The 25,418-nt window shown below is 41.0% G+C and overlaps 2 protein-coding genes across 7 annotated transcripts in view; one reads left to right on the plus strand and one right to left on the minus strand.

The window, feature by feature from the left end:
• THAP9 (THAP domain containing 9) overlaps positions 1-5,912 on the plus strand; it is a 28,474-nt gene extending 22,562 nt beyond the window's left edge. Inside the window, exon 6 of the mRNA XM_073340511.1 lies at positions 4,935-5,912. Within this exon, the coding sequence (XP_073196612.1) occupies positions 4,935-5,026 (92 nt within the window). The 3' untranslated portion in view covers positions 5,027-5,912. The remainder of the gene's footprint in view (positions 1-4,934) is intronic.
• Positions 1-25,418, minus strand: part of LIN54 (lin-54 DREAM MuvB core complex component) — a 63,470-nt gene that overhangs the window by 4,172 nt on the left and 33,880 nt on the right. For 4 of the 6 annotated variants that reach the window (XM_073340514.1, XM_073340516.1, XM_073340513.1 and 1 more), the window contains exons 3-12: positions 21,331-21,451; positions 16,650-16,795; positions 16,370-16,525; positions 8,033-8,249; positions 6,289-6,362; positions 5,920-6,117; positions 4,400-4,491; positions 2,946-3,017; positions 543-645; positions 120-257 (exon numbers count right to left, since the gene is read on the minus strand). In XM_073340514.1, the coding sequence (XP_073196615.1) occupies positions 120-257; positions 543-645; positions 2,946-3,017; positions 4,400-4,491; positions 5,920-6,117; positions 6,289-6,362; positions 8,033-8,249; positions 16,370-16,525; positions 16,650-16,795; positions 21,331-21,451 (1,317 nt within the window). The remainder of the gene's footprint in view (positions 1-119; positions 258-542; positions 646-2,945; positions 3,018-4,399; positions 4,492-5,919; positions 6,118-6,288; positions 6,363-8,032; positions 8,250-16,369; positions 16,526-16,649; positions 16,796-21,330; positions 21,452-25,418) is intronic. The other 2 variants (XM_073340517.1, XM_073340518.1) reach the window with 2 other exon arrangements.

Here is a 25,418-nt window from a genome sequence, read left to right on the forward strand (position 1 = left end):
TGCACTGGAGAAATTACAAATAGTTAAAAGTTTTCATTACAGACAGTGCAATGGGCAAGAGTGACATTTAGAAAGGAGAAAAGCCGATGTATTTCTTCAAGGCAAGAAACCCATCTTACCTCATAGCATTCACAATAGTTTTTGAGACAGCCTGATCGTTTGCAGTTGCAGCCTTTGCTGTGCCGCCGGTCTGATTCCCCTTCCTTTCCTTTCCCTATTTTGGGCTTGAAGGCTTCAGGGTTTCTATCAAGGCAGGCCTATCAATGCAGATCCAAAAGGTGTGTCACAGTTCATGGAGGGAGCAAGATCTAGAGCACCAGTGCAGTAAGGACAAACCCAAGACTGTGCTGGAGTAAGTAAGTCACATTCTCCTCCCAACCCAACAGGAAAAGGCGGCCTACTTTCATCCCAGCTATAGAGATGTAAAACAAGAAGCAAACTGTCCAGTTTCAATAGCAGCCTTGCGTACATTGAAATAGATAGAAAAGCATGTCACAATGTGTTTTGCAAACCTTAAAGGAGAGAAACAAAAAACCCCTTACCTTTATTGCTTTTTGCCTATCATTTTCATGGTCCAGGTTGTTATAGCAATTGGTACAGTTGCAGTTATTGCAGAATTCACCATTTGCAAAACAATCACAATACCTGAAATAGGAGATGCAGAAGGGATTTACAAACATGGTATGCAGGCATCACACTAGCTGTGGTAGTAGCCACAGTAAACATTTCTATTACAGTAACTCCTAAAAGCCCCAGTTGGGATTGGGACCCCATTGGGCCAAGTACTGTATAGACATGAATGAGACCATTTCTGGCCCGGAGGACATACAGCATCAGACCCCAAACTAAGGTAAGTGATGGGGGTATAATCTACAAGTAACATGGCCAAGGATCAGCACTGCTTTGGTAGTGGCAAGTTTTGTTGTTTTTGCTGGTTAATTTTTTTATTGGGGTAGGGTGAGAAATGGCAGGAATGGAGGCTGGAGTAAGAGTCAGGGAGTAGGAAAAGGAAGGAAGGGGGCAGTCACAGCTCATCAGCTGACTCGTCATGAGCAATAGGCAGGGTATTGCAGGCTTTGCAGCAGAGGTGAGTCTAAATAGATTTGAAGGAATATGGCTGTATGGATTAGATCAGGGATTTTTCCTACGCATTGGGGTGGGAGGAAGAAATCACAAAGGTGCTTAAGGGAGGAGCTGATTGGATAGCTGTGTATCTTAGGTACTTCTGTGACCTCCGTTACTGTAGTGTCTCAGTATCTCACAAACTTTACAGCATCCCTGTGAGGTAGGGAAGTGCTATATTCCCCCCATCTTTAAAATGGGGATCTGACGCCCAGAGAGAGTAAGGGTCAGCTTATTCACTGATAAATAAATTGAAACCTATGGGAATTAGGTGCCTAACCTGCCTCACAGGTGTACTGCTAGGACTACTCATGTGCAAATGGGAAAGTTTCCCTGGTGCAAATGGCAGCTTGGCCAGCTTACATTAGCGGATGACACCACACTGCACTATCTGGGCACGGATGGCTGCACCTTGAGCAAATCATGCGGTGGACTAGGCCTGAGTTAATTTCTGTATAGTGTTATATAAATGCAAAGTATAGCAGCATCTTTTCTCCCCTTTAGATTTCACAGAACATTTTGGAATCAGAAAGCTGATATCCAGGAGGAAACCTCATGTCTAGCACACATTTGGCTCTCTATAAATAACAATCATGCAGGCTGTGAGATATCTGAAGGAAAACTAAACATACATGATTAGTTCTGTTCTAGTGTGATGAAAAATTTCTAAGCTCAGAAGTATGTTCACGCCCACATTATGAACATGACATGCATTATATTAAAAATAACCTAAAATTGGCAGATGCCAGACAGATTTCCTAATTTGGACTCAGATGGCTGTTATATCCGCTTCTCTAACAGTAGCACAATCACTCTGAATGCCCTCTTCGTCATCCAAGGATTAGGGAGCCGCAAAGTAATTTCAGTACCTCAACTTGATGTTGTACTATGTGGGAAAGTGTGGCATCATCCCAACTGAACGTTAACACATAATTACACCAGATACTGATGCAGGCATTGGAATGGAATGGCAGGAGATGCGACACTAGATGAGGAGGGCTCTGAGTTACCACAGTGAATTCTTTCCCAGGTGTCTAGCTGGTGGGCCTTGCCCACATGCTCAGGGTCTAACTGATTACCATATTTGGGGTCATAAAGGAATTTGGCAGAGGCCCTGGGGGTTTTCATCTTTCTTTGCAGAATGGGGCATGGGTCACTTGGGGGTTTAAACTAGTGTAAATGGTGAATTCTCTGCCACTTGAAGTCTTTGAACTAGGGTTTGAGGACTTCAGTAAATCAGCCAGAGGTTAGGAGTCCATTACAGGAGTGGGTAGGTGAGGTTCTGTGGCCCGCAATATACAGGAGCTCAGACTAGATGATCACAATGGTCCCTTCTGAGACATCACACAGAATGTAAGGAGCCTCAAAGTTTCCATTGGTAAGTTTCTTTTTTCACTAAATGACATTTTAAGGCTTTGTCTACCAGACTATTGTACTTAGTCTCCCACGGATGCAACTCCAGTGGTGGTAGCAACAGTGGAAGCCTTCATGCAGACAGGGTTCAGGTGACCACTGGTACCTCTGTCATCCAGTTGAAATGCCAATGGGCAATCTACCCCAGCATTCCCATAATACTATCACCAGTGAAACCACAAGATTCAGAAACTTAGAAAATTGCTAGGATAGACAGCCTAAAGTTTGTCTCATTAAGTATCATATGCACTTATGGCAGGATGATTTGTGAATGAATTGAGAGCCTTACATTGGAATCCTTTTTATATACAGAACTCACACTTTAGAGTTACTTTAATATTTCTATTTAATTTTGGCAATATACTAAAATATTTGTTAAAGAGAAAATACTTAAAACCAAATACACTTACAATTTCAAACACAGCGATTTTGTACAATTGCATGGCTTCCTGGGGCGGTTTGCAGGTTCGGATGGCATAATTCTGAAAAAGAACCATTTTATTATTGGCTTCTCTCTTTTTTTAAGTTCAGAATGTTGATCCACTGAAATCCCATAAGCCAAACTAGACGTTTCTCCTACAATGTGAGCTTTAAAATATCTATGTCACTGATTACAAAATACAATTAGTAGGTAAAAAATCAAGGAAGAGGTAGGCGATCTGCATGCTATGCTTAAAGAAGAGAAAGAAAGGAGACAAGCTAGGAGGGGACCACATGAGAAGAAAGTGCAACTGAGCGTGCTGCAGCCATTACCCTGAATGAAGACCACTCTCCATGAGGATTGTATCTACACTCGGAGCAGGGTTTTGTGACGCTGTTGTGAATCTAACCAAATCCAGTACCATAGAGGAGAAATAAATTCAGACTATGTCTCTCCCTTCATCCGAGTTATGTGTGAATTAAAAATGATAATGAAATGACAAAGTGACTGTCCTAGGAAAGCAGACAGAGACCTGAGCAAAGGGCAAACAGCGTATGAACCCTGACATTTAGTTTAACATAAAGAGTATTCTGTGTCAGAGATCAGCCTTAACAACCACTGAAAGCTAGGATTTTTCAGTGATCATATCTGGCCAGCTATATTCTGGCCATATGTGGTGACCTTCTGATCCTGACATACCCTCAGAAGCTGAAGACAAAGCCATTTATTGGAGGGGGAGGTGTCAGGCAGGGGTTCAGGATTAGCTCAGACAACATTTGTTTGTTTGTTTTGTATTTTTTAAATCACAGCAAACCCTTTTAATCGTAAGACTTCCAGAAAAAGGCAGGCTCAGCAGAACAGGGTAGAATTTCTAAGCCGGCATGGGAGGAGGGGGAGGCATATCAATTTGAAGTTTCCACTTGCAATGTGTTACCTTGGAACTAAGCCAAGATTAAAAAAAAAAAAAAAAAAAAAAAAAAAAGCCTGAAGTTAGATTCCCAAATTCATATTCAGGCATCTGCATAAATGGCTGGGTTTTCACAAGTGCTCAGCCCTCAGCTGCTCCAATCAACTTCCAGGGAAAGTCCATGACCAGGGCTCCTATGTGCTACTGCAATACATATAATAAATAACCATGGGCCAGCTCTCTGTTCAAACTCCTACTATGGTATTTGGAAAAAAAACAAACCCAAGATTTGACTTTGACCAAGTTTAGTGATGGTAAAAGGTGCTGGATTGACAGCCAGAGAAAAAACAGATGTTCTTTATTTAGCCACAGAACAAGAACAGCACAGACAGCAGCCTTCCCACCCCACCCCACCTTGCTAATTTTTCCTAAAAAACTCTTCAAACAAGGATAGTCTGTCCCAATTAAATACATCACCTACCATATTTTGGGAAGATGTTGTGGCAAGCTTTTAAAACTATTTTCAAAATACTCACCCATTGAATGGTAGCCTTGCTTGGGTCTGGATATTAGATGTCCCAGTAAAACCAGTGTTGCTTGCTATAGATACGTATGATGACTGCTGTAGCTAACAAAACACAAAGTATAAATGTATAAAATTGTAGAAGCCACAGAACATACAATGGGCTTTGAAGTACACAGTTTTTAGTAAGCATTTCTGAAACTGCTACATGCATCATGTACTCTCCTAATCCATGTTTATGAATGGTTTCAAAGTTTCACAAACTCACAAGACCTAAGCAGTTTAAGGGGTACTCTGTATTCAGCAGAAATGTCCTGGTCTGTTTTACATTATGTTTTTGTCCATTTTATCTGCAAACCTTTGGATTGCATTATTTTTAAGCTACTAACGTTATGTAATAACTTTCAGGCAGATGGATGCTAAAATGCTTTACCAATAGCTTGTATATCAGCTATCTATCTACAGGAATGCCTGCGCCCACCAGGTGAAAGCTTGGAGTTACAAATGGTTCTCACCCCTTTAATCAGATCTCTTTTCTTTCTTTACAGAGTGGACCTTGGTGCCTGATCACTGCACCTGTGCTACAAGGGATGAATCAGAGCAGTCACACAAGTCACTGAAGCGACCTGAAAGGTCATAATCCATTCAGAATCAACTTGAACAAAGATAAGAAACCACGGCTGATTTGCACTCCCTTTGACTGTGGTACTGTTAAGCATTTACCGGCATACTTTCTTGTTTCATGCCACGATGAGTTTGGTGCAAGAAATATGAGTAGCAAGACCTAGGCACCCAGGACCTTCTCCTAAGAAGCACACACTACAGGAGCATTCCTCACACATCACAATCCCCTGCAGGTGGCTCGTCTTTGTATTTTTTTTTACTCATTGCTTTCTCAGGGTACATTTATTTTTTCTGCACTGGGCCAGATTTTCAAGAGAGCTCAGCCTCTAACCGCTCCATTTTAGGCATCTAGACGAAGTGGCCACATTTTTCCAAGTGCTCGGCAGCCAACAGTTCCCCTTCTGAGAACAATATGAGCTATTTGGATGCTGAGCACTTCTGAAAATCTGGCCACTTCATTCAGATGCCAGAAAATAGGAGGAGCTCTTTTAAAAATCTGGCCCCAAATGTGAGTGCTGGACACTTCAGAAAATCTGGCCTATTGTCTTTCTTCCATTGCTTCTTTGTACCAACAATAAATATCTTGTACCGTCATTTCCCTCCTGCCATTCATGTAATACTGTGTTGTACCAGATCTTTTTTACCTACATAAAGCAGGCCACTCCAGGAAGAACTGTACAACAAGGTCTCTACCAATTATACACAGCATGACAACAAAAATCCCTGTACATCTTAAAATCATGGATTTAATTCCCGTTCTTTTTCATTCTGATTCTTGACTATGTTTTGGCAACAGACAAGCCGAAGCCCTACACTGAAGGAAGGGATCAAGAACATTAACACCAATGCAGGATGCCTTCTACAATTACTTCTGTAATTTCATCACTTTGCCCCGTGCAAACACCGTACCTGAGTGACGTATTGAGCTGGAAGAACTGCATAGCCTACGTTTCCTGTGCCGGGGGCTGGTGCCAGCACTGTGCCCGGCGGGAGGCTAGTGAGGTTGGGCTGTATCTGTGGCAGTGGAGTAGCTGGCATAATAAGTCTCTGTTGTGGCTGACTAGTAGTAACTAGCTGTGAAGTTGGGTTGATTGGTTTGGGCACCACCTGGAAAGAGAAGAAATCTTTATGACATTGTCAACATACCTTTCTTTCAGAGTAGCAGAACAATCCGTGCAGAACAATTTAAATCGTAATATTTTACCTCCAGAGTCAGAATTTTGACATCTGTTTGCCAGCTGAAATGAGACTACAATATGGATTCCGTGTTGAACTCACCTGTTTGACAGTCTGAGCTGGGACTATTGGGACAGACATCCGCACTGGAGTTGCATTCACCACCACTGGCTTAGCTGGTTAAAAGAAACAATATCACATGTCACACTATATGTACATATTTATAAAGAGTCTCTAGAATTTAATCCTGAAGCAATTTATCACTTCCACATACATAGAATAAACACTTATTTTTGTGTGTAAGATGGTGGGGTTTATTGCCTTTTTTAAATGAATTTTGGTTATGCTTGTGACATTTTATTTGGGTTCCATCCTGTTTATTTTAGTTTTATTTACTGTTCTATGTGTTTTTACATTTTAACTTGTGCACTGAGAGTGGACTTAATTTATAAAGTGATTATTTTATTACAATTTTTTCCAGAAGCTCTTTGAAAATAGAGCTAAACCTGTTATTTGCAGGAAACATAGTACTGCAAGCAATTGCCAGCTGATTCTCTAGATCTCTCTCATTTAGGCCCCAGTCAAGTACTGACACACATGAGAAGCACCGATGAATGATGGTTACTCAAGCGCATAAAGAGAAATGTGTGTTTGGCAGGATCAGGTCCTGGGAGAATACTGGTAGGTCAAAAAAACCTAAGCTTTTTTTAAAACCAGTGTTATTGTAAGGAACAAGGGAATTTTAAAACTGGTTTAACTCTTCACTATTTATGCTGGTTGTCCAAGTGGAAAGAAAGAAATGCAAAAACTAACTGAAAACAGACTAGTCAGTTTCACTCTAATCTATTTCACTTTCAATTTACCATAGTATTAGCACTAGGCTGCAATGTCTGCACTAAAACATTACAGGATTTTATTTTCTATTGGAATTTATACAATACATAGGAACAGTCCCATGGGACCAATTCAAAATAAACGTCTGGCAACTGTTCAAAACAACTGTCTTAAAGTTTGGTCAAAGTTTGTTTTCAACAAAACCTAAATTTAGGGTCAAATTGGATCTTACATTTTCCCCTTAAACAAGACTCTCTAGGCAGCCTTTTCTCCCCTAATTTTGCTCACCAACTCATTCCCCTGGCCCCTTCAATTTATGCCAACACAATGTATTTACTAAATATTCAGTACTTCCACCTAGCAAACTGCACACATTTAAGATCAACAGTTCTTATCAGTCTGTGTGCAGAGCTCCTCTTGGCATTAGTGGCAGTGGTTTGTAAATATGCGCAGGGGAGAACAGGCATGAAATCTTCTGTTTGCTACTGTCCATTCCATCACCACCATCAGAAAATGCATGGTAAAAACAAGGGGTACTTTGCAGTTCTAATCACTGTCTATCAAAGGATCTCAACAGGCCGGGCAAACATTAATTAATCCTCACAACATCCCAGTGTGGCATGTATGGTACTGCCCAGATTTCACATTTGGGCATACTGAGGCAGGGACAGGGTATCAGACTTGCAACAATCCCCCAACAAGCAGATGAGTGGCTGACATTCTTCCCTGGGAACAACAGCATATCAGGCACCCCAGGAGCCAGTCTCTAGGGAATGAGGAGTTCAACATCAGAGCACTTCCAAATGCATCCTGGAGTTGGTAATGGGATACAGAGCCTTTCAAAGCCAGGTGCCTGGTACAAAACTAGCGCGTCTGGCCAGGGCCACAGATTTATATCATTTGACAGTTATTTACCCTTTGTGTGTGTGTGTGTGGGGGGGGGGTTATATTTGTTAGTGCTTAATAAACTAAATTAGACAAATAAAATAGGGTATGAATTGACACCACTGACCTTGCTGAAGAGGCTGTGTGTTGGTACTAGGATTCTGACTGGCTGACTGGGTTGAACTGTTGGCTGTTGTGGCCGTAACAAGTCTGACATAATGGAATTTGCTTCCAGGTACCTGAATCTGCTGAACATTGGGGGCCGTTGCCAAGGGAATTATGGTCTTAAATTGAGATGTACTCACTCCTCCCACAGTGAAGGTCTGTACTGCTGACTTCACAGCCTGTTAAACAACACAGGCAGCACAAAGTTACTTGACAGTGGTACAGAGGTGTCACCATTTCTATCCCTATATTTGCTCGTGAACAATTCATTAACCTGCCCAGTAGCTCTGTGAAGCATGTCACTATTATCAACTAAAACCTGAGGCACAGCAAGGTTAAGTCCCCAGGCCACAGAGGGAGCCGGTAGCAGGGCCAAGGGAGCTCGGTCCCATTCTCAAGCCATTATACCAGACTCCCAAATAACCAGAATCATTTATATAAGCAAAACCAACTGTCCCTCAATCAAGAGCCAATGTCAAATAAACAAAGACTCTACAGCAGACAGTTTGAGAAAGAGCTTTCCCCAAATTACTGTGAATAAAAACAAAATCAATTTTATGATTTTTCAGTCCGTGTGGAAGTGGATGTCCCACACTCGCACTGTCACTCCACCACTCAGCTCTGCATATGTAGAGCATCCCCTTCCACAGCTCAGTACAGGAAGCCTACATGTCACCCTGCAGCCTCCAAATGGAAATGGAACTGAGGCTGTGAACCTTGAGGCTTTGAAGCAGTGGGCAATTGTGTGTGGGCTGGCTAAGGACAAAAAGGAAGTAACGGGAAGTACTGAGAACATGGTAAACAAGTTTAAATCCATGAAATCACTAGCAGAAGCCAGAGCAAAAAACATTTTAAAAAGGGGAGAGGAAGCAGGAAAGGAATTTGGTAGGCAGCATGCACGTGAAATTGCAGTCAAGGACAGCAGTACATTTAGAACATGTGAGACTTCATTATTTCAGGCTTTTCCCAATCTACACACTGAGTAGAGAGCATGTGTTTATTTTAAATATACATATTTGCTGCTCACCTGACTTCCTCAATCACTGCTTATAACTTTTCCATCCTCCCTATCTCTCAAACTCCAAACCTTGACTCCCTTATTTTCTTCCTCTCCTCGCATCCAGGCTCTTACAAAACTTGTTCCTTCTTCCTCCATAATATTTCTAAAATCTGCTCTTTTCTCTTCAGTCCCACGGCCAAAATTTTGATTCATGCCATGAAACTGTCTTGTCTAGATGGGCTATTTCCATTTCTTTTCCAGCCTTGCTGCCTACTCCCTCCTCATCTTCCAACTTTCAGCAGCTACAGTTCTGAGCAGAAGCGAAGTCCAGATCTACTTATATTTCACTGAAAGCATAAACCCACTCGATACATTTTATAAGAAAGTTGTTTCTTGGGGTATTTTTAAAATCTTTTTGTGCTGTAACCTTAATTATCAAGAGCAATGCAGAGTAAACATCATCTGTAATCATAGCTATAGCTAAGGTGTTGTTTCCATAGACAGACCAATGTGGGCAGAGAATTTCCTCTCTTCCTTTCAGAGAGGACCAGTGTCAGAGAACGACTTTGCTACTATATGAAATGTAATGTGTGTTCTTTAAAGGACATGATCCAAATCTCATGGAAGACAGTGGAAACCTTTCATTGTTTCCATGAACTTTGGATCAGACCCTGAATGTTATAACATTCAGGTGACTTAATTATGGTGCATTGATTGCTTGTATCCAAGCAATAACCAACAGTTCATTAAACAAAGGTTTAAAAAGGGAGCAGGATTTGATCTGAGAATGAGATCTAGGGTGTATTTAAGCCCTTAAACAACAATTCAGATTATCAAATATACACATAATGGAGTGAGAAAACAGTCAAGACCAGGCTGAGTCACTGGTATTGTACAGTTTCTCAGGGAGCCCAGAACTATGGGTGACCTTGTTACCCTTCTGCCTTAGCAAAAGAGACTTGTTGGAACTAAACAAACAGACAGGGAGATAGGTTTCAGAGTGGTAGCCGTGTTAGTCTATCAGCAAAAACAACGAGGAGTCCTTGTGGCACCTTAGAGACTAACAAATGTATTTGGGCATAAGCTTCTGTGGGCTAGAACCCACGACCAAACAAACAATCTCCTCCAAAGCGCTGCCAACTTTTACTATGACTATGATCGATCTATCAGGGATCAATTTATCACGTCTTGTCTAGACACGATAAATCGATCCCCAAATTGACACCTGTACTCCACCTCGGCAGAAGGAGTAAATGGAGTCAACAGGGGAGTCGCCACGGTCGACTCACCGCCGTGAAGACGGCCAGGTAAGTGGAACTAAGATACTTCGACTAAGTTGCGTATCTTAGTTCGAACCCACCCACCCACCCCCAGTGTAGCACAGGCCTAAGTCTAGCTGGTGACACTTTATGCACCCTAGTCCCCAAACCTCCTGAAAGAGCATTTCTCTGCAATATCCAGCCCGTCACTGGATGCTCACAGAAATTACCAAGTAGCTCACCGGAGAATTCACGCTTTAGTATTACAACACTGAGAAGAACTTACAAGTAAAACCAAGAATAAAGTTTATTGACAAAGAACAGAGAATTAAGTGATATTAAGCAAAGCTAATAGAAACAGATGTGGTTACAAATAAAACAAAAAATATAACACGCTTCTACAAGAAGAGAACTTAACTTTAGTAAGTTAATCTTACCGAAAACAGTCTCTCACCTAAAACTTTTTCTGGAGTGCTTGCTAGTATTCAGTTATACCAGGAGCCAGATTTTCAAGAGTCACCTACACCCTACAAGAGGTTTCCTCAGAATAAGGATAAACATAATGTCTTTTGCCACTCTTCTTACAAGCCAGTTCACCTTTGAAATGTATCCTTTGAAGCATAACTCCTGACAAAGTCTCTCTCCCACACTGTTTGTTCTTTGGGGTGTAGATGTCAAGCTGTCTATGTTGATCTTCAGTTAATTTGCTTTTCCTATTGCCTCAGTATGCAAATATAATCCCCACTGTCTTTGGCTAAACCTGCTTAATTTACATCAGAGACAGGGGGAGATAAATATCTTCCCCTCCTGGCTGGAAGAAAACCCGTTTTTTTCTTTGGTTACAGACTTAACTTAAAGCATAATATCAGGAAATATCCATAATTTCTCCTATAGTGTTAATACATACATTTCACTTCTAATACATTGGTCATGAATATCATTGTTTTCATATGATACCTTACATAACATTCTTTATAGATAAATGCCATGACAGTAAATGCTTTAGGTGCACTGTGTTTTCAGGTCTGATAGGAGTTGCTGTTACATGACAATGAACCCTTTGCCAATTGACGGTAAGAGCCCCTCACTGTCTCAAGTGTATTCCGCACATAAGCTTACATATAAGGTGGAAAGCTCGTCTCCCTCACTAACAGAAGCTGGTCCAATAAAAGATATTATGTGATCCACCTTGAATCTTTTATATCCTGGGACCCACACAGCTACAACAACACTGCATGCAGTATGTTTCTGGACCGTTACAAGACACCTTGGAAAGGGATGATAGGTAGATGGCTGAATAAAGTGTGATTTCACGTCATGTTAATTGCAACAAAATTAACAGACTATAAACAAATAAAATTAACAAACCTATTACTGTTGTGAAAGGAATCTGAGTAAGGATGAGAGACTTGCCATGCTTATACCTGTTTCCATCACCTCACACTGACTCAGAAATTCCAAGCTTCAAAGTGACACACAGACAGAGCAACAATCTTGGAATTTTATTGTACGGATACCTCATTCACAGAAAGTCATTAGAGTTCAACTGTCACTCCAAAATAACATTCAATGTAGTTAATGATATGATCTTTAATAAAGTCAAGCCATTTTGTTTCCATAAGCACACAACTGCAGAAGATCCATACTCTGAGGTCAGGCAATTAGAACATATGGCCATACACTAGTCCTTTTTAATAAGCAGCCCATAAATTTTGCTAGGCTGAAATACAGTGAGGGATTGCTCATGTGGGATGATCCTAAGCAGACAATTTTCTGCAAGTCAGCAACCAAGTTTACCGCTAAATGAATAAAGTAACTGAGCAGAGGTGGAAGTCATCAGGTTCAGCATATATTGCCGTTTCGTATTTTAGCAACACAGACTTATTGGCAAATTTAAATACCAACAAGAAAAGGCTATTTTCAGAGTAAAGAGAAGCAAAAATGAAGACTCAGTTCTTACATACAAGGAGACCCCTTTGGAAATCTAACTGTGCTGCTTCGCTTAATGTGAAACCCATTTATTTTGCTTTAGAGCTAAACAAAAATGTTCCATTACGTGCCTAGAAGTCACATTTTTACATTGCACAGATGCATGGCTATTTTCAGAAGGGGCTGGTTTTCCTGCAATAAGAAGGTTTTTTCCGGCGATAAAAGACTAAGTTAATATTTAACTCCTGATGAGACCCAAAGGAAGTTCCTTTCCTAGAAAGAGCCAGCATAACATCCAATATACCTAATATCACACTTCATAAGTTTTGCTGGGAATTGTGACCCACCAGACAATGCCAGAACATGCACCCTGTGGCAAAACCACAACAATCCCTCCAACATAAAAAAGCCCACGCCTACACTATACAATCAACATATAGTGTGAAACAAAGTCTTTGGAGGACAATCTATAAACGGATGTCTGAGTCTGACACAAAAACCACAGTCCTTCCTGAAGAGAATATAGAAAAAGCACCAACGAGTCCTTGAAGAGAAAGATTTGAGCCCTTAGCTCATGCTTCAGTAACAGCTTTATTAGGCATGGTATTTGGAAGAAGCATGTAACCATAGCTATTTGTGAATATTTTGGTTCATCTTGGGCAAAGCAATCATTGCCACACTAGGTTTTCCTCTGATGAACTGTGCTATTGGAATATATAGCCACTAGGCTGCGCTGAAGAGGCTGTCTTTCTTAACCTGTTTGCAGTGTTGTTGTGGCCGTGTTGGTCCCAGAAAATTAGAGAGACTAGATGGGTGAGGGAATATCTTTTACTGGACCAATTTCTGTTGACGAGAGAGACAAGCTTTCAAGCTACACAGAGTTCTTATTGGAAAAGGTACTCAGTGTGTCACAACTAAATACAAGGTGGAACAGTTTGTTTAGCATAAGTAATTAACAGGGGAGCATGGATCAGCATTCATGTTGTGCTCCAAGTCAGTACCTGGTCTGGGTCTGGGCAGCTAATGATCCAACCAGCAGACCAAATTCGGTGATGAATCCTGGTCATGTGCCAGAGGAGGCACATTGCACATACTCTAAGAAGAAGTAGTTAACATATTTTAAGGGAGCATTCAAAGTGAAGTGGCCAGTTAACACCTCTGCAGTCATAGGATGGAAAAGCAGGGGTCAGTGGCTTACAGATTTACAATGATTTGTAACCCCCTAAACCACCTTTTTTGTCCTATGACTGCAGAGATGTTTATGGGCCACTTCACCTTGAATGACCTCTTAGAATGTAAAAAGAAAAGGAGTACTTGTGGCACCTTATAGACTAACCAATTTATTTGAGCATGAGCTTTCGTGAGCTACAGCTCATTTCATCCTGATGAATGTGATGAAGTGAGCTGTAGCTCACGAAAGCTCATGCTCAAATAAATTGGTTAGTCTCTAAGGTGCCACAAGTACTCCTTTTCTTTTTGCGAATACAGACTAACACGGCTGTTACTCTGAAACCTCTTAGAATGTGTTAATGACTTAAACAATTTGTTTCATCTTGTATTTAGCTGTGACAGTCTAAGTACCTTGCCCAGACCTGAAGAAGAGTTTGTGTAGCTTAAAAGCTTGTCTCTCTCACCAACAGAACCTGGTCCAATAAAAGACATTCTCACCCACCTTGTGTTTCTTAACCTGGTCAGACACACTGGCCACTCTTGGTAGTGAGATAACCTTGAGAGAGAACTGGTTCACCAAAAGAAACAATTTTTTTTAAGCTGAGCTAGAATGTTTATTGGGGTTGTGTTGTCCCATCTTCCTGTTTATCTTCAGCACTGCATGGTGCTTCGTACTATAAGGATAATTATGGAGTGTCTGAGATGAAATTTAAAAGGGAAAAAATGAAAGGAAAAGGAAAACCACCTAATAGAGGTGTTAGTGATGTCTTGTTATACCACACTGCAAGCCAACAGCCAGCTCTAAAGATAGACAATTGAGCCACCCAGTGTTCGTTCCAGACGTCCAAAAGTATAAAGTCTCTATTATGCATCAGCAAAAACGACGAGGAATCCTTGTGGCACCTTAGAGACGAATACATTTATTTGGGCATAAGCTTTTGTGGCCTAAAACCCACTTCTTCATTTGCTGATACAGACTAACATGGCTACCACTCGGAAACCTATTATGCATCAGAAGCTTGTATTATCTCTAGCTTTTGGAGCAATCAGACAAAGAGATGCTGTTTGGAAATCCCTTATTACCATATATAGTACAACAGACTATCATCTGGCAAACGTATAGCAGTTTGGGGAGATACTCGATTCTTTTCTACAGCATACTCTGCAAGCACAAACTGTGGACAGCTTTCTCCATTTTCAGCTCTGATTCCTTTTGTGAGTGAAATATTTGTTCATCCTAAAAAGGGCATGGGACTGGATGCTGGATGAAGCAAAAAAGATTAAGAGTTTGATTTCACTAGATGTTAGATTCCAGTTCTGGTTTTAAATCAGCTTTTGCACTAGTTTCATGAGTGCCTTTGAGATCAAGGCTCCATGTCCATTGTTCCCAAGTACTCGAGGATTACAATATGTGTGGAACATAATATGCCAAAATGAGAGACCTGCTGTATTTTGACCAAGTGTTCTCAGTGAAAACAGAGTAGCAGCCTTAACTCTTTCCTTACTTGTGTGTGTTTGTCCCTTATTACTTACACAAATTGATCAAGATATTCTGCTGCTAAAATTCAATTTACTCAACCACAATCCAGGCTTCTTTCCAGTCCTTAATAAAATAAGATGCAAACCAGATAATAACATCTGCCTAATAAAGCTCAAGTAGCACAAAGATGAGAGTAACAAATATCTACAGAGATAAATAAGTGAGTTTTGGCAGAAGTGCTGTGTACTGAAGCTATAGGCTCCTGCAATACACAGCCTAAAACTTGGTATGAGTTTTAATCCCCACTATAGGCCCAATTCTGCAGGCTCTTTGGGCGCAGAACTCCCATTGATTTCTACAGGAGTTCATGTGTGAAGCAGCTGTACAATCAGGACTTGTAGTGGGGCAACTTGATAGTGTGTTAATACCAAGTAAAATAAAAGAAAAATTAAACAGAGAAGATATGCAATAGGCACTGAATCAGTTTGCAAAGTTATGAGGGAAAACCTCATCCAAGGATCCCCAAAAGGATCAAACGGGCTCACTCTGCATCTTCTTCGGCTGATTTTCAGCTGATTTTGAACACATTACTCCTTTTCCACTCACAACAAAATGTGGAAGAAGTGTCAGGTTTTCAAAAACAGCCTTTGCTAACACATTGTATTCAACAGCCTGAAAATCCTGAGTTCACTGTCACTGGTTTGGCCTGGTCCAAGACTTCTGTACTTGTGGAAGACACCACAGTTTGAAAGAAGAAACAATTCTGTATAAAGAAATGGAACAGCCTTACAGATTGGGGCTTGATTTGTGGAAAGCAGAGTGCCCACCATCTCCCAGGAGGTTTGGAAAACCTCTGAGATTCAAGCCCTACATTCTGAACTCTTCCTTAAACCCAAGCATCTAGTGAAGGTGCCACATAAGTGCCTCCAAACGGAAAATGATTTGCAGCACCTCCTAGTAACTGCCGTTCTTACTTTTATTTAGCCATATTTCAGTTTCTATCATTCTGATGAGACAAAATAATGCCACATTTGTGCAGTTCTAAGAGGCAGGAAAATAGCCTAAAGCAAATGTAATGCAGTCAAACCAAAAAGAGACAGAGGCTTTCTACAGCTAATCAGTAAAACAAGTTTAAAGTCCTATTTACATATTTATAGATTTAGCTTCTGTTCTTCTCCTATTTAAAAAGCAGCTGATGGACCATTCAATTCCCCAGCTTTGATAAGTCACTGTCTAACTGCCTGGCTTCCCTCTGCATGCTTAGTGATCTCAGATTTAATAGCATTCATTTTGGCTCTTGGGTAGTAAGACTGCTCGCTCCACAGGTGATGCTTCTGGTGTCTGGCAGTCCCCATAAACAAGAACACCCTGTGACAGCTGAGTGCTCTCAGACAGAGAGTGGAAATTGCAGCTGACTCATGGAAGATAAAACTGTACAGTACAAGGAAAGCCAATATATACCTGAGCAGTCGTATGGTTGACTATGGCCTTGCCAGGGGAAGAGGGTGCTGACTGCTGCACTGTGAGGATCTGCTGTCCTAAAGCTACATTCAGAGGAACACCCACCGTCTTCTGAGGGGAGTTCGGAGGCTGCGAGGCCACCGACACCACTGTCAACTGCCAAGCAAAATGAAGAAGCTGATTAAATTCATTCTGCAGTAAACAATTGCACCCTACCAGAGCTTCTTCAGTGCACTGCATACATACACAACACACTTACGCAAAAGGCAAGGTGTTTTACCTTATTAGGGGACTTCAGCGGGGAGATAGCTATTTTATTAGGTGTCTGTTGCGTTGTAGAACTTAAAGAAGGCCCAATAACTCCACTCTCAGAGATGGTTATGGTCTTCGGTGGTGTTCCCGGAGTAGTCTGTGAAAGAACCCTACCTGTAAACAAGAGACACAAGGTCACCCTAATTACTTGCATGTTTGTTTGTGACAGCCTCACAAGCAAAAGGTTTCTTTCCATATCATGGATGCTAGCAGAATGCTAATGCACCTTGACACCACCTCAAAGGGAAAGTTACCTTGATATCATTGGAGCGACACTATATTATTTAGACCATGTTTAACAGGGAGTGACACCAATATTATTTAGATTATGTTTAATGGGCAAGGAAATAGTCAGAGGAAAACCACCTTAAAAGCAAGCACATTGCTTTTGGGAGTTTTCCAAATAAACCTCATGTCTAAATATACCTTGAAAAGTTAAATTTACATTGACATCTTCAATATGTTTCACTGATGATTCCTTACTCCCAGAGCTGAGTTTTAGCTCAATCTTCTCTGCACTACTCTGACATCATGGTGCCCTACACAAAAAGCTAGTTCTGGCAAGAGACTTACTATCACCCTGCCCCAGCCTTCTTGATAAATGCCTGCTGCGCAAACACCCAGAGACTTTCCCATTTTTCAGGAAGACCAGCATACTCAGAAGATGCTTCTGCGTATTCAGTACAACCCACTGAAAGATTAAAAAGCCAATCAACAAAAATGAGCTATTTTAGGACGGTGAGGGGAGGTTTTGTTAGTTTATCTGTAGACATTAGTTGTAAGTTTGTTCCTTCAGGATTTGTTTCTTGTATTTTATGTATCACTGAGCAATGTAAATGTGCTATCCCCAGATCAAAGTGCAACCTGAATAAACATCTGCTCCTAGATGACAGGCAATGGTAACAAGCTTAAACAAGTGGCACCAAAATCTCATTGCTATTTCTATTAGAAAACATGGAGGGTCATAAACCCTTTCACATAGAGCTTGATGCTGGCAAGTGCACTGCTGATTTAGCCCCGCTGCCCTACCAACAGGACACAAAGGATGCAACAGAGCAGAAGTGGTGGAAAGCAGGAGGTGACGCTCATATGGGACTGACTTTATATTGGTAAGAAATATTTCGTAAAATAGGGACACAAGTATCCAACCTCATTGTTAATTCTAGTGGGATTTTTTTCATTTGCATTCACTTTAGGAGGGATATAATTAAGGAGTTTAGGTCCCAAAACTGGCAGTCTGCATGAGGTCATAATCCATTTTTCTTAGATTGCTTTTAGAAAAAAAGAAAATCCAAAGTTAATAGGCCTGTTTTGACAGCTCCACAGAAAAAGTATGAGCTCCTCTGCAGGCTCTACAGCAGGACTGTGATCAAGGTCTCCCAAAGGGAGGCACCAGACTAGCTCAGGGGGTGCATAAGAACTGTGGGAGGGTGGGAAAAAAACCGCACCACTCTAGATCTACACACACCTCTGTGCTTGTGATAGCTGGCTCCTTAAAAGCCTTCTCACCCTGCTCCTGCAGCAGCCCCTGGGAACAGGTCATGTGTAAGAGGAGCAGCTCACGAGCCCAACCTTCTCTTCTCCTAGCAGGCAGCCCAGGCTGACACAGCGACCACTGGGGGCCCACACTGAGTAGCTTAGGGCTACTGTGGCCCAATCTCACTTCCAATGAAGTCAATGGAAACACACCCATTAATTTCAATAGGAGTTAGATCCAGCCCGGGGGCAGTGGTGGGAAATTGGTGGGAAAAAACTGAAATAAAACAAAATAAATAAAATGGAAATAAAAAGGCGAAACGGTGGCAATTGGAGTCAGAATGCAGAGCAAGAAACGATGACACTGGGAAAATTGGTGGGACACCAGTCCACCAGCCTATTGCAAATGGATGCTCCAACGGGAATGGGAACTACTGAGATCAACTGCTCCCCTGTGCTCACATCTTCCATGTACAATAGCATCAAATATTTAAAAAGCCAAGTTACTTTCCCCTGCATTTTTGGTCAAGATGAAAGTATTTGCTCTACAGGCAAGGGACAAAGACAAGAGAAAGAATTAAACAGTAAGATGACAGACACGTCAACAGAGTTCCACAACCCCCTTGAAACAACATTATCCTAGTGAAAAATCCCCTCCCCCAGGAGGATATACACAAGACTAAAAAATTATATAAGTTTAGTAAAAATGTACAATAAAAAAATACAACTTCATTGTTACTAATAGCCCTTAAAGAAACATGATGTTCTTACAAACATGATATAAAAACCTCACCTTCAATACTTGTCAATGTTTCCAGTTTGTTTTTCTGAAGACAGCCGCTTTCCCCTTCTCTGTCTATCCCCTGAGCACCACTCTTGTTTTTCCTTCCTTCCTTCCTAATTGGAAGGCTCACTGTTTACATTTACTTAAAACTTTAGGAAGCTAAAAGCTAGAAGTTGTAAGATCCTCCCAGTCAGCTTAAAAAATATCAGCAAGCACACGTGCCACACCCTCTCTGTGAGTGAAGGCCAAAGACTCTCTCAGCTGGCAAAGCTTGGTGAACACATCTTTAAAAACACTTTTCCCCTTTTCAGAGCAGGAGTTCCACCTATCAGTGATGCTTTTCTTACATGGACTGGGAGAAAGAAGTCCTGATTCTAGCACATTGGTTTAAAAGAAATGAAGTTGAAATACAAATCTTTTCAAAAAAACTAAATTAATTGTCAATTTTGTGTTTCTGTTCCAATACTGCAGTGGAAACAGACTTAGCAGAAATTATAAAATGGCATGTTCTTACATGTAAATTTCTTGCTATGGTCCTGGTCTTAGCTAATTTCCACTCTTTCATATATTATTAGTGAAAATTTAATATGGTTTTGTGCAAGGCTTTTTTTTGGGGGGGGGGGTGTTAAGTTGTATAAATACAATTAATAAACTTCCCAACTAGAAGTTTAAGACCAAATTTTCAGAGAGTGGCGAAAGGAAAGCAGAAGCTACTTTCTTTCAGAAAAACATGGAAACCGGGAAAAGACAGAAATACTACTTAAACTGAAAATCAGGTGCAGCAGTAAGGAACAGAAAGCAAAGCCAGATAAGAAAAGGGTTGTAATTCATATCACATGCAGCTTATATGGATAAAAAGTTAAAAGGAACCTTGCAGAGATAGTTGTGTCTTTTCATGGGCCACTCAAGGCCTCAATCCTGCAAAGATTTATGCATAAAGTTCAGTATGTCATCAGACTTCACAGGACTGGGGCCTACGTGGCTCTCTCAGAAGTTGAAGAACCACCTATTTCCAAGCTCTACAGACTCCTTATCTTTCATATTTGTTTTAAGAGATAATTTACAGCATCTCCTAGATCTTATTTTTATATTTATGTTGGCAATACTCAACACTGAATGTATACATTGTCTCAGTGGTTCTCAAGCTTTTTTCATTTGCAGGACCCTAGAAGATTTCAAATGGCTTTGCGGACCCCTTTGGAAATCTACTGTCTGTATTATATATAGCTGAATTCTGTTCAGTCAGTTTTCAGACTAAGTCTTTCACGGACCCCTTAGATGTGGTCTGCAGACCACAGGCTGAGAACCACTGGTCTAGAAGAGCTGAAAGTACAAAATGGAGAGGGCAAAACCAAGCTGATTATTTCCCAAAGTAGAAAATCATTTCTCGTTATGTTTGTTTATATTTATAGACATTTCTATGAAAGTAAGCACCTATACATGGACACACCATGCAATTTCATTAAAGGGGCACTGTAAGCTTTAAAAAGTCACATTTCTGTCTGAAAATATTGTCTGCAACAAGTAATATTTACAATTACAATAAATGGAAAAGATTAGAGGAAAAAATAATTTACTTTCTTTTTTCAGTTCATTCACTTTACACATTTGCTAGCACTTTCTGCATACTGAATCTGTCAGTCCATTCTGTCTGTGAGGACTTTTTCCACAGAGCATCAGGGAAAAGAAAAGCATCTTAAGAAAAAACAGAAGGTGAACTTATACAAACATAAAAACTGGCAGGGGTACTCCAGGACAGGTGCAAAGACTTTAAGCTATTTTTTAAACTCTAAGACTTCAAGTTGATTGTGTCCCTGCAACTGCTACACAGCATAGGATTTAAAAATAAGGAAGTGTGACCCAACATACCTGCTGATGAACTACATCAGTATACATTTATTGACCTAATTCATTCCCACTGTCTCAGAGACCTCATTCCAGGCTTTAGCCAAAAAAGCCAATGTTATTAATAAGATGCAATTTCCTTCTTACACACGATTGTGTGTTTAACATAATTTCAAAATACTTAGAGTCTTGGATAGCTTTTTTTGAATTGCATAAAAATAAATACTGTATTATCGATATCTGATCTGTTTAGTTTTTATTAGCAATTTTAAAGCTTATTAGCATGCAAATACTTTCACAGCTAGCAATCTGAATGACTGAGGTCTGATATAAAAAACAAAAACATGCAGTTGTGGTATACCATCTTAAGCAGCTACATATTAGCTATAAGTTCTTTTAAACTTGTAAATTCTGAAATTCGATGCACTTCACGTAGCATCAAAAGCTACAGTAAATGAACAGCACGATTTGTATTCAGTATTGCCATTTCATTCCACAGCCCTTGAAAAACAGTACAGCAAAACAAGTCATAAAGAAGTACAACCTGCAATGACTGGCGACACTTGAGTTGTCTGTCCTGTAACCGCTTTGCTATTAATTGGTTTTGCAAAGATCAGCTTGGTGATTACTGGACCAGAAGTTGGTGTTCGGGTCTTCTTAGCAATCTGAAAGAGGGACATAGAGAGAGAGAGAAAAGAATTTTAAAATAACCTCATACTGTTGGGATTTGAAATACAATTTTGCAAGGTTCCTAATAAAGGGGAGGGGACAACACTTATATAGTTGAGCAGAAGTGATTCATCCATAATATTCTGCTGTTGTTTCCCTCCCATTCCAACCCCAATTTTTCCCTAGGGAGAGAATTAGGTTGTCATTGGTGCCATTTGGTCAGCCAGAGAAGTAAACAAAGGTGCAGCATAGCAAAACTATTTCTTTTCCAGATAGAGTAAATCTCTTCCAAAATATGTCTGGTCATAAAAGACCCTCGGGCAGAAGTCCTAAAATTGTTTCCACGCTCACCCAGAGTTTTATTTAAGAAGTTGAAGCATATTTGCGGATACAGAAGTGAGATTTTTAAAAAGTTATAACATTTCAAACAAGGTATTTATTCCTAGTCTGAGTCACTGAAGGAAACTGTGTTTTGGAAGTGTTGGTCCATGTATCCCAACCTGGCAGCACACTTCTACGGCACAGCTGGTGATAGAGAAACCATGTTCAGCATCTGTTGTAAGAAAATGCTATCAATCCCTGGGAACTCTTGACACTTACTTTTAAATAGCTGCAAATTTCTGGACACAGAAACAAAGGGTACTTTTTTCCTGCAGCGAACCTTCCATACCTGTGAAGACTGATTCAAGTCTTCGAAAATATGGCTTGATAAGAGACAGGTAATTTTAGTTGGTTGAGGGAGCTCAGGTCCAACCTAAGATTTATAAACAAGCCTTTCATCTCCCCATCCAATTTATGGAAATCAAAACCTGACCTCCTCAATAGAGCACTAGGTTGTGTTAGTGATCAAATCTGATACCGGTATCCAGCGGGCAAAGAGTTGTGGGTTACTGATTTAGAATTAAGGTATCTTTTTCCAGTAACTAGGATATATTTTAATTTGTTGGCCACAAAAGCTCCCTGCAGCTGTCTGTTACCAGTCAGCAGGTATAAATTGAGGCCCACGGCCTCAGTATGCTAGATATGGAAGTAGGGATGGCTCTACCTTTAGCTTCTGGGCATTGTGTGGGGGCAAGGGTCAGAAGGGCCTATACTCTAAATGAATAGAAGGGGAATTGTGGGGGGGATATGAGGACCCTTTGGAGGAAGAATGGGCTGGTTGCTGGTCCCCAAATACCAACAGGCAGATTGGGTGATAGTGGGAGAGCAGACCACATCTCTGTCCAGTTGTCCCTTAAGTTACAAGGTCATGGTCTAGTTCCTCCTTAGCCTCCCGCCACCGCCCCCCTCCTCCATTTCTGCCAGTGGGATAAAAGAAGCCTACAATCTCACCTTGGGATGAGAAAACATACAAACAGGATGTTCAAAGCCCCTTGGATCTTTCAGCCCACCCCCAAATAGTCATGCAGTGGAAAGAGGCAATGAAGCTGGAGTGTGTCAGTGGTGAAACACCTTGCGGTAAGAATGCCATTTCCATCTTTAAGAATATCCCCTCCTAATTATGTGTTTTTGGAAGTGAGCCAACTTGACTGGAGAAAAATTTTGGCTCACCTACTGTGGCACTCTGACCAAAAGTCAGCCCTGACAATGACCAGTGTGGTAGATTAGAAGTTTATTTTTCCCACTCAGCACCACCAGATTTACACCAGTGTAATTCCAATGACTTGAACAGAGTTGTCACGCCATAAAACTGACAGCAGAGTAGAGAATCAGGCCCTAAACTTGGGATCAAAACCATAATTACATTTCACTCTAGAGTAACCTATGGAGAATAGAATCTGTGAACAATGCAAGAATTTGGATTTGTAACTTATGATTTTATATAGCCACAGTAAAGAGGCTGTTCAGAGGAAGTTATTGCCAAGTGGGCTAGTTTCTGTGATCTCCTATAGAAAACCCTAGTTATATTAATCACTGACTAAAAGCATTCATGATGTTTTGTTTTTAAGAAATGCTGCAGTTTTAAAATTGATCTGCCATCAGCACACCATCAGCTCAGAGACCTTCAAACAAGAACTGGCAGTTGGGTCATTTCAGATCACAGCAGTGTACTCTGTGATACGAGTTATACAGCCAGCACCACTGGAGGAGTCAGGGCTCACATCTAGTGATGGCTGTGGGAGGCATTAGGCCTGTAACTGCCTGGAGGATCATCCTAGCACGTTGGCTGCCGTCCTTTTCAAGGCATTAAGTGTTACCATCTTAACAATGAAACCTCCCTAGTAAAACAAACCATGCCTCTGTCCTCCCTCAGCTGTACTCAGCCAACAGCAGCAAACATAAGATGGATTTAAAATCAGACACAGCTAGAAAACAGATCTAATTTAACAGAAACCATGCACTCCTCTGCACTGCAGTGCAAATTATTCCAGAGAGAAAAGCTCTACCTTATACAGTCTGTGAATCAAGTCCAGCTGTGGCCTGGAGATTTATTCTCCTCATATACTGTACATACTACTCTATGCCTCGGCACTGATTTTCTCTTCAGTTTCAGAAAGTACAGAACCAAAAGATCAAAATATCTTTTAAAAATGTGGAAAGAAAATATAATAGAGTATGCGTCTAAAGCCTTAAAATGGGGCAAAATTTACTATTAGCCCAAATGAAAGTTTGTTAGAACATAAGGAGACAGAAATTAGAAAACAGAAGTTTGAGAGAAAAAAATATTATTCGTACATTATATTTAATTGTTTGGAAAGAGCAGATCTCATCTACATTGCTCATACATTGCAGCGTATAATTGTGTAGCATGTAGGTTTAATGAAAGTTAAGAGTTAGCTCTAATAATAGATACTACCATGATGGGCAGATGTTTAAAATCCGAAAACACATTTATTTTAAAGAGATATTTTTCAGTAAAATTGCTTGAACAATTTAAAAAAGTCTCATAAATGCACACACACCTGTGACGACAAATATCCATCTACTAATAACCCCCTGAAATTGTCTCTGCCCTGTCAGAAATCAGTCTCACCTGCTGTGGACTATTACTGTAATTCAGTCACTGTTACTCTCTGAAGCGACAAGTGATGTCAAAAAGCCAAGCTAGTTCAGCATACAATCCACATCTGGCAGGAACACCTTTGTTTGAGATGACATTCGTTATTACTAATGAATAGCGATTAACCTTGTTTTAAAGCCCTGCCATATATCAGGCTGCTGCTCACGTGAATATATTTTAGGAACACTCAAACTAGAGTTTTGGTGGTTGTTGTTTTTTGCGAAGTAGGAGGTTACAAGCCTGGGTGATGAGGAGATCAGGTCAGGAGATCAGGAGAGGGGGGAACAGGAGGGGATAACTGCTGCAGAAACAGATTGCAACTAATTCTATTTACTTGTGTCTAACAAGAATGTCAATTTTACTCAGCAGCTGCCCAGAGCTCCCAGGTTCTGCAGCTCTAGAGCAGCCCTGCCATGCGGACTTCCCCAGACCAGGAATGAAAGAGCTTCCAGACTCCTGGGACAGTGGGCATCCCAAATACCCAGCTGGCCCAGCAGTCTGGAAGTCCTGGGGTCCCCAGTCCGGGGCAGCCGCGTGGGGGGCTGCCCTGGAGCTGCAGATCCTGGAACTCGGGAGCCCATCCCAGAGCTTCCATACTCCCTGAGGCGGAGCTGGGAATTGAACCCTGGTCAGAGCTGAGGCTTCCAGGGCCTCCAGCTCCACAGCAGGCAGGGAACCAGGCAGGTTTCTGACAGAACCCTGCCTCTGATTCATCTAAGGTTAATCAAACCCAACTTGCTTTCGCAAGAAATTTCAAGTTTGATGAACTAGTATTTTCCGGTGAAGTTTCTGACCAGCCCTACTAGTTTCTTTGAATTGGAGTGTGAAGAATCTTCCCCGCAAGCAGCTCTCCCCGAAGGAAATGTAATGTGGCAATTTCACAAGAGAAATGCACACAGCCCTCCGCTCCTGAGAGAATACAAACAGGCTGCTTTGCAAGTGTCTTTATTTATAGTAAGGGT

This window comes from Lepidochelys kempii, chromosome 4 (genome assembly GCF_965140265.1).
Source record: "Lepidochelys kempii isolate rLepKem1 chromosome 4, rLepKem1.hap2, whole genome shotgun sequence".
NCBI classification, from domain to species: Eukaryota; Metazoa; Chordata; order Testudines; family Cheloniidae; genus Lepidochelys; species Lepidochelys kempii.